This window comes from Anolis carolinensis, chromosome X (genome assembly GCF_035594765.1).
Source record: "Anolis carolinensis isolate JA03-04 chromosome X, rAnoCar3.1.pri, whole genome shotgun sequence".
In the NCBI taxonomy this organism is placed as follows: domain Eukaryota; kingdom Metazoa; phylum Chordata; class Lepidosauria; order Squamata; family Dactyloidae; genus Anolis; species Anolis carolinensis.
The window spans coordinates 7140695-7154341 of NC_085847.1; the positions used below are offsets into that span (position 1 = coordinate 7140695).

General features: G+C 43.2%; 1 protein-coding gene across 2 annotated transcripts; it reads right to left on the reverse strand.

Annotated features, from left to right (window-relative positions):
- Nucleotides 1–524: 524 nt before the first annotated feature.
- Nucleotides 525–13560, reverse strand: suds3 (SDS3 homolog, SIN3A corepressor complex component). Of its 2 annotated transcripts, none has more exons than XM_008118669.3 (12): nt 12323–13560; nt 9808–9877; nt 9630–9685; nt 9291–9362; nt 8812–8831; nt 8401–8557; nt 8001–8096; nt 7498–7559; nt 6877–6898; nt 5744–5831; nt 3773–3857; nt 525–2854 (listed from the first exon to the last, which is right to left on the reverse strand). In XM_008118669.3, exons 1-12 carry the CDS (start codon nt 12522–12524, stop codon nt 2756–2758), a joined length of 1029 nt encoding a protein of 342 aa, XP_008116876.1. In that variant the 5' UTR covers nt 12525–13560; the 3' UTR covers nt 525–2755. The 2 variants fall into 2 exon arrangements, with proteins under 2 accessions (XP_008116876.1, XP_008116875.1); XM_008118668.3 differs by having other exon boundaries at nt 5744–5849; nt 12323–13556.
- Between the last annotated feature and the right edge of the window lie 87 nt (nt 13561–13647).

Consider the following 13647-nt stretch of genomic DNA (forward strand, 5'->3'; position numbering starts at 1 on the left):
ATCAATCCATTTGGGCAAGGTTAGATGCCAGATAGGCCCATCGCACACGTCGGCTCATCCCCTGTAATGAACAGATTAACTACCCCTTTGTTTTGTAAGCTTCTTGGGACAGGGGCCCTTTTAATCCCGGCCCCAAAACCTCGTGGGTTACAGGCAAAGGCACAATTCATGTATGGGTTATGTATGGGTTACAAGAGTAAACATACACACGGGGGACGGGATTGCACACTGCTTTGCCGTGGTGTAAATATCCATTGAGTTATATTACCGAATATAACCAAATATCGCTTCAGCGCAATGTACAAATTGCATGGCTGAGTCTACTGTGCAATCAGAGAGGCAATGCATATTTCTGTGTAGTTTAATGCATTAGCACAGGCACAGAAATCCATAAAATAATCCACGTCCACATATAGAGGTGAGAGTTTTAAAGGGTATTGAAAATTTTCCATTGAAAGTTGTGTGATTCAAGATTTCTGCAGCAGTCATATAAACTTTCAAGCATTAAGTGTGCAACCAGGGAATGCTACAAATTCGAGTTTTATTTTTAAACAAAGACCAAAGTGTTGTTGGAAGCTGGATTTTACAAGGCAATTGCACATTCAGTGCCCCTCTCCCAACTGTAAAACACAGAGCCCTGACATAAAAAAAAACAGTGTAACGATTAAATATCTTCCCTCAACCCTGAGGGCCCAACAAGTAGCTTTGAGCTGCCTGCCCTCTCTTAACCTGACCTACCTCGCAAGGTCGCTAACAAAACCAAACAAATGAAAAATAACAGCATATGCAATTTCAGGCTTCTTGAAAAGGGGGGGGGGGGAGAACAAGACAAACCAGGCACGCTAGAAAACGGAAACAGAAGCAGATTTACAGGTTGTTAGGTTTGGGCCCTCACCGCCAAATGAGAGCTTCGAATGCTGCTATTGTCGATATGCTGCACACACAACCCCGCTACTCCACACGGCACAAAACCCTGCCAACTCTGCAACTGTTTCCACAATCCTGATTGGAACAAAGTAAATGGCGGGAAAGGTGTTTGTGCTGCACATCTCCCAATACTTTTTTTTTTTTGCGTCCTCCTAGCATATTGGAATTTGACGGTACAAAAGCTTGTCATTTTCTCAGCACCTGCCTCCAGTGCCAGCAAAACCACGGAAAATGAGTTATTGTGGGTTGCTTCTGAATGTCTATGAGGCCCTTGGCTTCACTGAGCTACACAGATCAATGCTCCCCATCCCATGTTCCAGTTTCCTTCAAATTATCTCCATAACTTTGCCGCACATCAAGTGCACACAGATAACCCTTGGAAATGGTGCTGTGAGGGAATGTTGAACCTCAGTTACCAAAAGTCTCCGCTAGCATGGTCAACATCAAGGAATCATGGAGATAGTACATTATATTATGATTATCATAGGTAGTAGTATGATAGTAGGCCAAATTGTTTGGGGCACCAAAGGTTCCCCATCCTGCAAGCAAAACTTTGATGGGAGGGGCCGAAAGTGGCCTTTTCAGGACAGCTGTCACTGACTTCTGAATCTTGAACAGACAGGTGGGGAAGAAGCAAAGGAGTCAAACAGGTTGGCTGTTTGAACGGCCACATCTAGACCCAAAGCCTGGCTTGGTGGTTGGAAGCTGGACCCCAAAATGCTGAAACTTGGCTGCCACCTGGCTGCAAGAAACAGGAAATGAAAGGATGGCGGAAACATTCGGTGGAGGCTGAATAAGGAAGGAGCAGGAAGGCAGGCTCCTCATAATCCCTACAAGCAGACAGAAGCCCTTCAGCAATCTGGTTCTAGGAGAGACGGTGTGAAGACTAGGCTGGGAGGAGAACGGAAGCCACCAGGAAGATGGCCTGTTCTGAAGCTGGGGATCAAGAAAACACCACAAGCTAAGTTTGGGAGATGCAGAATATTTCGGAAGCAACTTCACTGCTGCCGTCTGGTTACAGGAACAGCACAAGACTTCAAAGTTGGGCACTGCACAATCCTGGGATCAAGAACGAGTCTCACTCGCTAGCACGCGGTGAGTTTTTAAGGGCCGGCACACAAAAAGGAGGCCTCTCGAGGCATGCGTTGTTTGGCAACAGAAAAGCCCTTTCCAAGGAGGTCTGCTGTCACCCAGGAAAAGTGACAGACACCCACCATTTGTGCAATGCCAACAAAGGAAGCCTTTGCCCAGAATCTGGATATGCCCTTGATTTGCCCTTCACAGGAAGCCTCAGTCAAAGGGGAAAAAACACTCCTGCCATGTTCATTACTGATAAAAAGGGCTACCAAGAAAACTCAGGAGTGCTCCCTGCTTCAGAGCAGTCAAACGGCATTCTTTGAGTTCACCATGTACAGAATCAAGAGGGAGTCCAGGATGACGCAGGAGCTTACAAACCCTCCCAACAACGTCCCCAAAGGCCTCAATATGCCAAAACACTGGCTATTGGACAAGTGATGCATTCAGTCATCCACCACTTATTCAACAGCCTATTGGGTCTTATCTCCATAAAGCAACGGGGCTTGGGGATACAAAAGGATACCTGTTTCACCATGTAAACGAAGGAGAACTCAGGCATACACTCTTATTAAATAGTCTTTGGAAGCAAGAAAGGCTCAGCTAAAGCCTCAGGCCAAGTCCTAGGACATAGTGTGGGCTTCCTGGCAGGTTGGAATAACGCTGGCAGCAGAACGGCTGCCTCCGAAGGGGCCGGGGGAGTCCTCAGGAGAGCTGATTGTCTTTGACAAAAGAGGGAGGCCTGGGCAAAAAGTCATGCGGCCGATCGCCTGCGGATCACAAACGCGCCCCGCTGGAGCTGGCCAAGGTAGATCCTCATCTTGGTGCTGTCGCTGGTCTTCCGCACCCAGATCTGCACAAAAAAACAAATACAAAGAGACAAAAGGAAAGACTTTGGGAGCAGAAAGGGAAAGAACAAATAGTCCTTGCCTCTTCTTTGGACTTAAAGACTCTGGGTGGATAAAGAATGACCCATGGGCATCTAGGGACAAATAATATTGTGCATATGGGATCTGTTTTATGTGGGTGTAAATGCAATGTGGGGCACAGTCTTTGGCAGATTGGAATGTCTCCTTCCACACCACCATCCGAGGTTGAACCAAGAATCTTGAAGACGACACAGCACCTTATTCCTGGCAAGCCAACTTCCGAAGCCAGGCTGCGTCAACTAATTGACTCCAAAGGAAGCCTCCGCCCCAAGTTCAGGCGCCTTCCTGGCAAGAAGGACGAGCCGGGACTTAATTTCAATTATGCGGCCACCTAACCGCATTATCTCCCTTATTGTTAATGTTAATCAGAGTGAAATTGCTAAATTTGATTTAAGGTTATGTTCTAACGCATCTCTCAGTACATGCCGGCATGCTCATTTGAATAATCGCCCCACTGCACATAATGACATTGCTGTGACTAGTCGCGTTATTAATGGGAAAAGACACGTTGTATCGCAGCCATAATTCAGAGGCTGAGCAAGCAACGCAAAATATTTTCCTTTCAATTGCCCTCTTGTTCTCTGCTATTTTTGCCAGTAGCGATGTTGCTTTTCCCACGCGCAACTTTGCAATGTCTTTACTTGTTGCGGTGCAGACGGAAGGCAGGTGTTTCTCCTGCCATCATTTCTGGTTATTTCTACCCAGGTATTGTGTTACCACGGTCATTTCTCATGACTGTGTCAATGCCACGCTCTGGAGGGGTTCAGATCTGCCAACGAAGCCCACAAACAACCAATTTGGCTAATTCTAACCCTTTGAGAAAAAGGGAGGAGTGTCTTTACCTCATTGGCTCCCACAGAGCTGATGACACAGCTGATTTTGGTGTTCTCCTTGGACTCCAGATAAATCGCCTGGCTCTTGTGATACCTGGAAGCGAACAAAGGGAGACAGGTGGAACGTAGGCTAGCCTCCAGAGAACAGAATTCCTGCCATGGCTCTGCTTTGTATTATCTTTTGTGTACGATGCAAAATTGTGCCCAGAACTTAGGAAATAGACTTATTTGGATTGCCGCTCCCAGAATCCCCAACCAATTAGCCAAAATGTACTGGATCTGAAAGTCCAAAATAAGTAACTTTAGCAGACTCTGGTCGTCCTCAGCTCTCTTCTTCTACCAGTATGCCAAGATTTTTCAAATTTTTGGTGAAGCTAGCTATCAAAGTTGTTTAAACTGAAACATTCTTGATTTTATGGCTGTGATGTGTTCAATTGATCTTGTCCCCATGTAAGCCGCCCCGCATCCCTTCGGGGAGATGGAGACGGGGTACAAAAATAAAGATATTATTGTTATTATTATTGTTATTATTATTAATTGTGCCTAGATCTAGAGATTGCTAGAGAGAACAATTTAACCAAATCCTTGAATAATCATACCCACAGATGTAAAAATGGCACATGCAGAAGGACTGTACATGTACTACATCTTCTATCTATTACTCATTCTCTCCTTGCCCAAATGTTGTAAGCAAAATTGTTGGGTATCAAACAAGGTGTTATTTTATAAATGGACTGACAGAGAAGCCACCTCAACTGATCATCGGATCATCATCTGCACTTGCCCTATAAGCCTTATATATCACCTGTCACCATCAGCACTTTTAATCTTGTACCCATTACTCTGGCCCGGCCCAGTTCTATTGTGTTTTAGCGTATTGTTATTGCTTGTGGTTTATACTGTTTTATTTCCTTTTAATTTGCCTTTGTTTTGTATTGTTATATTGTGTGCTGAGGCCTTGGCCTTTGTAAGCCGCATCGAGTCCTTCGGGAGATGCTAGCAGGGTACAAATAAAGTTTAATAATAATAATAATAATAATAATAATAATAACAACTGACGTTATGTCTTCCTGCCAGGACAAGCTCTGTCAAATGCGATTAAAGAGACAGAGGGTTCCTGTTATGAAACTTTACATTTGTACTTTGAGAATAATAGCCCTTGATGTGCTTCCCTTCAGGAGGAGCTGAGGGGAAGAAAAGTGTTCAACCCTCAGCAAGGTTTCATTTTTGGTACCTCATAGTGCAGAGATCTTATTAGGCACTTAAACGTTGTCCTCCCACGCTCCTGAGTTATTTTAAAATATTAACTACTTTGCGGAGGCATTTTCAGGAGTGATAAGAAAAATAGGAATCTCGAGGGAAGCGTTGACCGAAAAGGATGGGAGAGGGAGGAAAGATGAAGCGAAAGGACCAAGGCAGAGACACTGCATTAAATCCACCCAACAGTTGCAATGGGAGGTATCCCATTAAGAGTTTCGTTCTCCAGTGGGGGGTGGCAGGACATCACAAGGCTTTGAAGCCCCTTCCACTGCCAGGGTGGGTTTCACAGGCTAGAGAAGCAGCTTTTTCTTGCTAGAAAAATAACATATGATTGCATTCTGCCATCTTGTGGCAGAAAACTAAAAATGACATGCCAGCAATGGTTCTCAGTCCTTAAGTCTTTCAGATGCTTTGGACTTCAGCTCCCAGAATGCCTCATTCCAAACTGGCAGAGGCTTCTGGGAGTTGAAGTACAACACAAACAGACGTCTAAAGGGGGAGAAACTGTGGCAGTGGCTCTCTAGCGCCTCAAGAAGTGGAAATATGTTGTGGTGTGCAAAATAAGCACTTTGCCGTGGACCTATAGATGATTTATAGACTGCATCTGAGTGAAAACCCACCATCTCTTGTCTCCAATTTGGACTGTGGTTCTTTTAAGGCATTAACAGCCTTTGGACAGGCACACAGATCATCTCAGAATATTATTCCCTCTGGCCTTACCATCTTTTGTCATAGTACAGTTTGCCATCTTCTATCCTTGCCTCAAAGCGCTGGGCCGGGGACTCCGCAGGGGTTGCCGGCAGGTGTTCTGGTGACGAAGGAGATGCTGGAATAGAAGAGTGATCTCTATACACAGCTTAACACCTACACAGCCACCTTCAACGTGGGCTAAACCCAGGGACTGTGGCTTCTTCTCCAGCCGAGGACAGAGCAGGCAGCTTTGTAAGCAGAGAACCTCTGCTAAACTTTGGTCCAAGTGGCACAGACCTGTGCAGTCAGGACATTAGGCCCTTTAGTCCTATATTGCCTACCAACTGACGGAAGCTCGCCGGGATTGAAAGCAGGACCCCTCCAATGCAAAGCATGGGTTCTAAACTATTGCCTTCCATGGTTTATATACATGGGAGTCGTTTTGCAAGCATTTGAAGCAATCTACTCTGAAATGGCGATCCGATAGTTATGATCTGAACAGTTTAATTCTTTCTTCAACAGCGCTTTCAGTTGCTATTACCTCTTAAAGACTATAAATCCTTGTCTAATACAACCTGTGGATTTAGAAACAGAGAAGCTGCATCGCACCAGCTTAAGGCTATTTGTCTTATCTAGCCCAAAGTGCCTATTTTTACAAACTGAATTCATAATCTGGTTGATGGTTTAATATGATAGGTTTGTCTTAATGTTGGAATTTATGGTGTGAGCTGCCTTCAACACACTCACACGCACGTTGCTTCAACTAGTAGCGCCTCTCTAGAATTCAGAGAGAAAGTCCTTCCCACACAATGGCATGCCTCTAGGTTCCTCACAGCTAAAATAAAATGAGGATGAGATACAAATTAAAAACAAAAACTAGAGCAGCCAGGGATAACCTGGGACCACTGGCAAGCAATGCTGGTAACCTATCAAATCAGCTATGGTTTTATCTATGGATCCTTCCAGACAGACCCTATGTCCCAGGAACTGATCCCAGGTTTTCTGCTTTAAACTTGATTATATGAGTCCACACTGCCAGATAATCTGGGATAAACAGAAAACCTAGGATCAGACCCTGGGATATAGGGCCTTATCTGGAAGGGCCCTAAGTTCTTCTGAATGCTACAGATGTAAAAAAAAAAACTGTGTCAACAGACACTTACCTGGTCTTTTAGGTGATTTGAGCTACAAAAAAAAGAACCAGAAAACTGACTTGAGTGACCATGTATATAATAAAATATACTGTGGCAAACTAAGAGAAAATTCACTTGTAGCTACAAGTATTTAGATATATTAATTTCATAGTTATACTAAGTTAGTCAGTCTACTAGCTTAAGCAACAGCTTTCAGGATTTTTCATCACCACCACCAGACATGTGTTCCTACAGTTTTTAATAGATGCTTTCCTTGGGGAACAGGAAAAGAGAAGTATGCAAGAGGTTCTCTCCAAATGTGGCTCTTTTGCACTATTCTTGGGATGGGAATGAAAAAGCAGTGGGGCCCCTGAATGTTCTCAAGCTAGTCAGGCTGTCCTCTGGAAGCTTTTCTCCATCCACCCAGCAAGACAAAAGTTGGTTGGTTGGTTAGTACCACCATGTGGTCAGAGAAGGGAGTTCATCTGTCTTTTTTCCTGCCATAGTAAATCAGAGGCTGGCAAGTTGTAGTTCCGCAGGTGTTATTAAACTGCAGCTCCAATGATCCCTCAATACTAGTTAGGCTAATGGGAGCTGCAGTCCAACACCTGGGAGCCCCTACCCTAAAGCATTTATGCTTAATACACTTACCTTATTAAGGGTCCTCAAATCCTCCATTATCTGCTCATCTGTTAATAAATAATTCAGCTGAGGTAATACAAATTAAGGGCCCATAGCTTTGAAATAAAATACGTGACTCCACAACCTCTTCTCCGCCAGGCTTACTTCAATGCTTGTATTTGGTACATTTTAAGGCTTTAACATTGTTCTGTGCAATCTTGCTACGACTGTTTTACTAAGCACTGCGAGCAGCCCTAATAATAATAATAATAATAATAATAATAATAATAATAATAATAATAATAATATAATAAAGATCCAGAGGTGAAGCCCTTCAAAGCACTGCTGCCTTACAGTAAGCAGGACAAGTGCTAAAGAGCTTTAAGCTCAGGCATGGACAAACCTGGTCCTTCCCTCCAGGTGTTTTGGACTTCAACTCCCACCATTCCTGGCCTCAGGCCCCTTCCTTTTCCCCTTCAGCCGCTTAAGCATCCCCAAAACTCCAGCACAACAAGTTGCTGCTCAAAGGATATCAGGGGCAGGCTTTCTCCTTTTGTCGGGGATGGGAACAGGATCGTTGGGCCGCCGTCTCAATTTCCTTGTCATAATAGGCTTCACTTCCATGGAATCTGAGTGAAGGCAGACAGGAGAGAAAGGCTGTCAAAGAGCATTAGATGCACCCTGAGAGTCAGGTATGTGCTAAAGTTTAATAAATAGTCTCAAATAGACTCTATGGACTATAACTAAAGGTTCAGAATGAGAACAGGATCAAGGACAGTCACAATCACCACCTTATCACATTGGGGGGCGTTGGTCTATCAAAATCCATGATTCACATCTTAATAAACATAATTAGGGACACAGGATCTTCGAGATGCAAAAGGTTGCACTCTACCACTGATGTAGACAAAACGGGCTTGCCTTTTTACTCACCTCCTGTGAGCTCCATGGTTAACTTCTCACTTTCGATCATTTTTTTCTTCTCTTCCAATTCGGCAATCAGGTTTTCCTTCAGCTCAATTTTTTTATCTTCAAACTCTTTCACGGCTGCCTTCTTTTCCTTGATGTAGTTCCGTTCCACCTGCTCTGTCTGATACGGGCCCAAAAGAAAATATGGAGTGATCCACAAAGGCAATGACAGCGATCTTAAGAACAGCAAACCCATTCAAAATTTCTGCAACAGAGGGATGAATCCAGACTTAGTCACATCTAAGATTGATTCTGCAGAAATCCATTAGTCTAATCTTAAGGAGCACTAAGTGTGGATCCAACCCAATGCACAGACTTTGCCAATAAGAACAAAAATAAAACAGAAATAGAAAAGGAAAAAAGACACACACTTACTTCCAACTGGAGAAAAAGCTCTGAAAGAAAAGAGACCAAGTAACATTCATTCAAAGGAATATGTAAACAGTTCACTAAAACCCCAGAGTAACTACCTTAGAAGGAATGTATTGATAGCTGCAGACTTTTACTTGCATAGGCAATGTAATTAGGATCACAATAAATAGACCATGGCACTATATAGAATTAGTATTAAGATGCCGTAGGGCCCTGTGGTACTCTCTCAACTAGAAAAGAATGCTGCAGCTTTCGAGATGTTGGAGGGCCAACTTGTGGCATCCTTCACAACTAGCTAGGGCTGCTGGGATTTGTAGTTCAACAACTGGAGAACTGTTTAAACCTGATTAGGACAAGAATGTCACACAAAAAACCAAAACAACCTGGGGCTGAAAAAGGCTCACACATGTATGACTTCCCTTATTGAACTACGTTTAAAAAAATCCCTCTCAACCAAGCCATCAGAAATGCACCTCACTAACCTGCATTGCGTATCCTCTCTTTGTACTGCTGGTCCAGCTTCTTCAATCTTTTCTGATATTCCTGCAAAGTACCTAGTAAAGACAAATGACAAAACTTCATATCCTTTCCTCGTTCGCCCACAATGTCTGCACAATCATACTACGGGTGTTAAACCCTAATTAAGAGACCCGCAATTATTTTAATTCTATAAACGTATATCTTAAAATAACATCAATGTGTTTCTACTTATGTCTTCTAGTTTAATTTGCATTTGATTTAATATCTTGTGAGCCACCTTGACTCTCAGTACTAGAAATAAGGCAGAATATGAGCGCATTACTAAATAACCATAACAATACCTTCTTGTAGTTGCTGTAGCTGCCTCTTGAGAGATGCCAATTTATCCTGATACATCCTACAAAAAGAACAGGTATTAAAGGAAGAGACTCAAAAATATTCAATTTACATTCAGTTCCAATTAATATGCTCAATTACTAAGAAATACAGTAAATGCACAAAAGGGGAAATAATACTTACTGTTCCTTCATTTCGACATAATCCTCCTCATCGTGCTTTGCCAGATCTGTTTCACTCGCATCTTCTGTATCTGAACAACAGGAGCATCACAATTGTATCAGAGTACAAGCAACCAGTAGACTTTTGTCCATACACCTACTTGAATGACAACAGATCTGGGAACCTGTTTTACCATTGTAAAGAAACTAAATCTATTTGCAGCAAATTTTGAAAAATGTTCTGTTCCTGGTCTGAAAGTGTTATTCCTGTTTAATTGTGCGGTACTTATTTTGAAAGGAGCTGCTATACTCCAGAAACTTCGTGTTTGTGGCTGCCACAAATTATGTTGAATTGATTGAGACTCTATGAGATATTCATTGAAAGACTATAGCAAAATGTGCTGCAAGATGTACAGTGAAAACAAAGTAAACTTTTCCCAATAAACAAAGTAAACTTTTCCCAATAAACTTTTCCCAAGTTTTTATGACAGAACCGATTAGGAATGACCTTTATAACCCAGGAACAAAAATTGTGTTACATAGTGTTATAAAGGGAAGGCTGGTCTGAAACCCACCACCAGGTCCTGATTTCTATTTCTTTCCATACTCAAACCCTAGAGACAGATCAATAGAAATGTCACATTTATTATAGTAATCGCTCAAGAATCCTTTATTTGAAATGTTTGGGAACAGAGGTGTTTGGGAATATTTGCACATATTTTGTGAGATATTTTGAGTCTAATATCCATTTATGTTTCACATGCACAATGTTTTTTTTAAAAAAAATAACACTGGACATGAAGCACAGGTTGTGTATATCAAGCCACCCAAAAGCAAAAGGATTGCTATCTCAGCCACTCAAGCAGACAATTTTGGAGCATTTTTGGGGTGAAGAGAAGCTCAGCCTGTAGCATCCTGATCTCCTCCATCTGTTTCCATGGTGCCAGGCTTTGCAAAAACAAGAACCCGACAGTTTCTTGCCCTGAGGCTTCCAATCCAAGGAAGACATGGCACAAAGGAAAAAGGGAATGGCAGTGTGGGCGGCAGGAGGGATACTCTCCCTCACACTGTCAAATAAATACTGTTTTAAAGCTCACTGCCAGGGAAGAATGGGAGATGTAGTTTGGCAAGGCCTTGCGACTGCTGGTGCCTTCTCAAACCACAAATCCCAGGATTACTCCCACGAACCTATCCCTCGTTGCTTCGGTTAAGATTTTACAAAAAATAGTAATAGCTTTTCAGTTAACGGAACTCAAGCAACCAGAACCCTCGAGCAACCGTCAACTAAGAGCGGAAAAAAAAACTCTCAAGCAACCAGAGGTGGCAGTTATGCGACATCTACTACTACAACAACAACATAGTTTGAACTGTTTATTTTTAATCTTGTTCACATTCAATTCCATTTTAATGTTAGTACAGTAGAGTCTCGCTTATCCAAGGTTCTGGATTATCCAATGCATTTTTGTAGTCAATATTTTCAATATATTGTGATATTTTGGTGCTAAATTCGTAAATACAGTAATTACAAGATAACATGACTGCGTATTGAACTACTTTTCTGTCAAATTTGTTGTATAACATGATGTTTTGGTGCTTAATTTGTAAAATTATAACCTAATTTGATGTTTAATAGGCTTTTCCTTAATCCCTCCTTATTTTCCAAGATATCCAAGCTATCGCTTATCCAAGGTTCTGCCGGTCCGTTTAGCTTGGATAAGTGAGACCCTACTGTATATATTTTTAGGTTTTCAACTGTATTGGTTTAACTGAGAGGCACTTTGAGGCCCCATCTACACTGCCGTAGAAAATCCAGATTCTCTGCTTTGAACTGGATTATATGGCAGTGTAGACTTAGGGCCCTTCCACACCGCCCTATATCGTGGGATGTGATCCCAGCTTTTCTGTTTTTTAACTCGATTATATGAGTCCGCAATGCCAGAAAATTTGGGAAAAACAGCAAGTCTGGGATCAGATCCTGGCATATAGGGCAGTATAGAAGGGGCCTCATATAACCCAGTTCAAAGCAGATAATGGGAATTACAGTAGAGTCTCACTTAGCCAGCATAAACTGGCCGGCAGAATGTTGGATAAGCGAATATGTTGGATAATAAGGAGAGATTAAGGAAAAGCCTATTAGGTTATGATTTTACAAGTTAAGCACCAAAACATCATGTTATACAACAAATTTGACAGAAAAAGTAGTTCAATACACAGTAATGCTATGTAGTAATTACTGTATTTACGAATTTAGCAACAAAATATCACGATGTATTGAAAACATCGACAACAAAAATGCGTTGGATAATCCAGAACGTTGGATAAGTGAGACTCTATTGTATTTGCTTTGAGCATCTGGATTATATGGCAGTGTAGAAGGGGGGGTCTGTTTTAGGCCCTTTCCAGACAGTTGAATAAAATCCCACATGATCGACGCTGGGATATATGGCAGCGTGGACTTGGAGCGGCACGAAACCGCGTTAGGTCTCGAGTGTGGATGCGCCCTGAGCAAGCCGGCTGAGAAGCCGCTCCAGACTCACCCTCGTCGGAGTCCCGCGCCCGTCCGCTCCGTTCGCCATCCTCTTCGTCGAGGGGGCTGTCCAGGTCTTCCTCCTCATAGCTCTCGGCGGCGGCCGGGCCTGTCCCGGCGGGAAGCGCCGTGGTCGTAGCAACGGTTGCGGTCGGAGGAGGCGGCGGCCCAGGCGAGGGCAAGGCGGGGGAAACCAAGGCCGCGACGCTCATGGCCGCAGCGAGGGAAAACAAGAGCCGAGCCCTCCTCCTCCTCCGCCTCCTCCTCGACCCGCTCTTTTTCTCCTTCGCCTCACAGCGAGCCCAGAAGCGCCTCAGCTCCCTCGCGCAGGCGCACGAGGCGCTTCCGGATCTCTCTCCCCCCCCCTCCTCGTCATGCGCATGCGCTCCGGGAAGCCTTCGCGCTCCTTTACCCGCGCTCGTTTTCACCACTAGTTTTGGACAGCAGCGCCTCCCGTAGGCGGAAAGCACAAGTGCCGCCCCTCTCCTAGCGCCTTGAACATAGACTCTTCAATATTAGACCCACACGCTTCGTAAAGTGTTTCCGCGTTCAGTTTTGGGCCCTTTCCACACAGCTGAATAAAATCCCACATTTTCTACTTTGAACTGGAATAAATGGCAATGTGGACTCAGATAACCCACACAGCCCTATATCTCAGAATATCATGGCAGAAAATAATAATAATAATAAGTGTCCTAGACACTTGGGAAGTGTTCAACTTGTGATTTTGTGATACGAAATCCAGCATATCTATCTTGTTTGCTGTCATACAATAATAATAAGTTTATTTGTATCCCGCCTCCATCTCCCCCGAAAGGGGACTCGGGGCGGCTCACAGAAATATCAGATACAAAACAATAACAATATACAATACATCAACAAACAATAACATGCACCAGTAGTAGCATTTACACATTAACCAGAACATTTAAAAAAACACTTATTAAAAACATAGAATTAAAAGCAGTGAGGCTGTAATAGTAGATCAGCAAAATGCACACTATAAGTTGCGAATTCAAAACATAGATAAAGTGCTACAAGTTCGTTTGAAGTCAATCTGGGATGAGAGGAGCCCTGAGCCAATGTCAAGTAACCAGGAGAAGTGCGACCAATATAAAAGGTCAAGGAATATAATTATGATTATGATGGGGATGGGCGATCTTAACCAAAATTCCACATTATCTGAATGTGGACTCAGATAACCCAGTTAAAAGCAGTTAAAATTGTGGGATTTTCTGCCTTGATATTCTGGGATACAGGGCTGTGTGGAAGGGCCCTGGGTTGCTGTGAGTCTTTCGGGTTGTATGGCCATGTTCTAGAAGCTTTCTCTCCTGA

What these genes read in the sequence shown, in the direction of transcription:
- suds3 (XM_008118668.3), bottom strand. Translation starts at nt 12,524, where the DNA reads ATGAGCGTCGCGGCCTTGGTTTCCCCCGCCTTGCCCTCGCCTGGGCCG. An exon ending in AAGGAGAAAGCCTGCCCCTG is followed by an intron (nt 7,560 to 8,000) that starts ATATCCTTTGAG and finishes AATTTGTATTAC; the next exon opens with CTCAGCTGAATTATTTATTA. An exon ending in CAAATCACCTAAAAGACCAG is followed by an intron (nt 5,850 to 6,876) that starts GTAAGTGTCTGT and finishes CTTCTATTCCAG; the next exon opens with CATCTCCTTCGTCACCAGAA.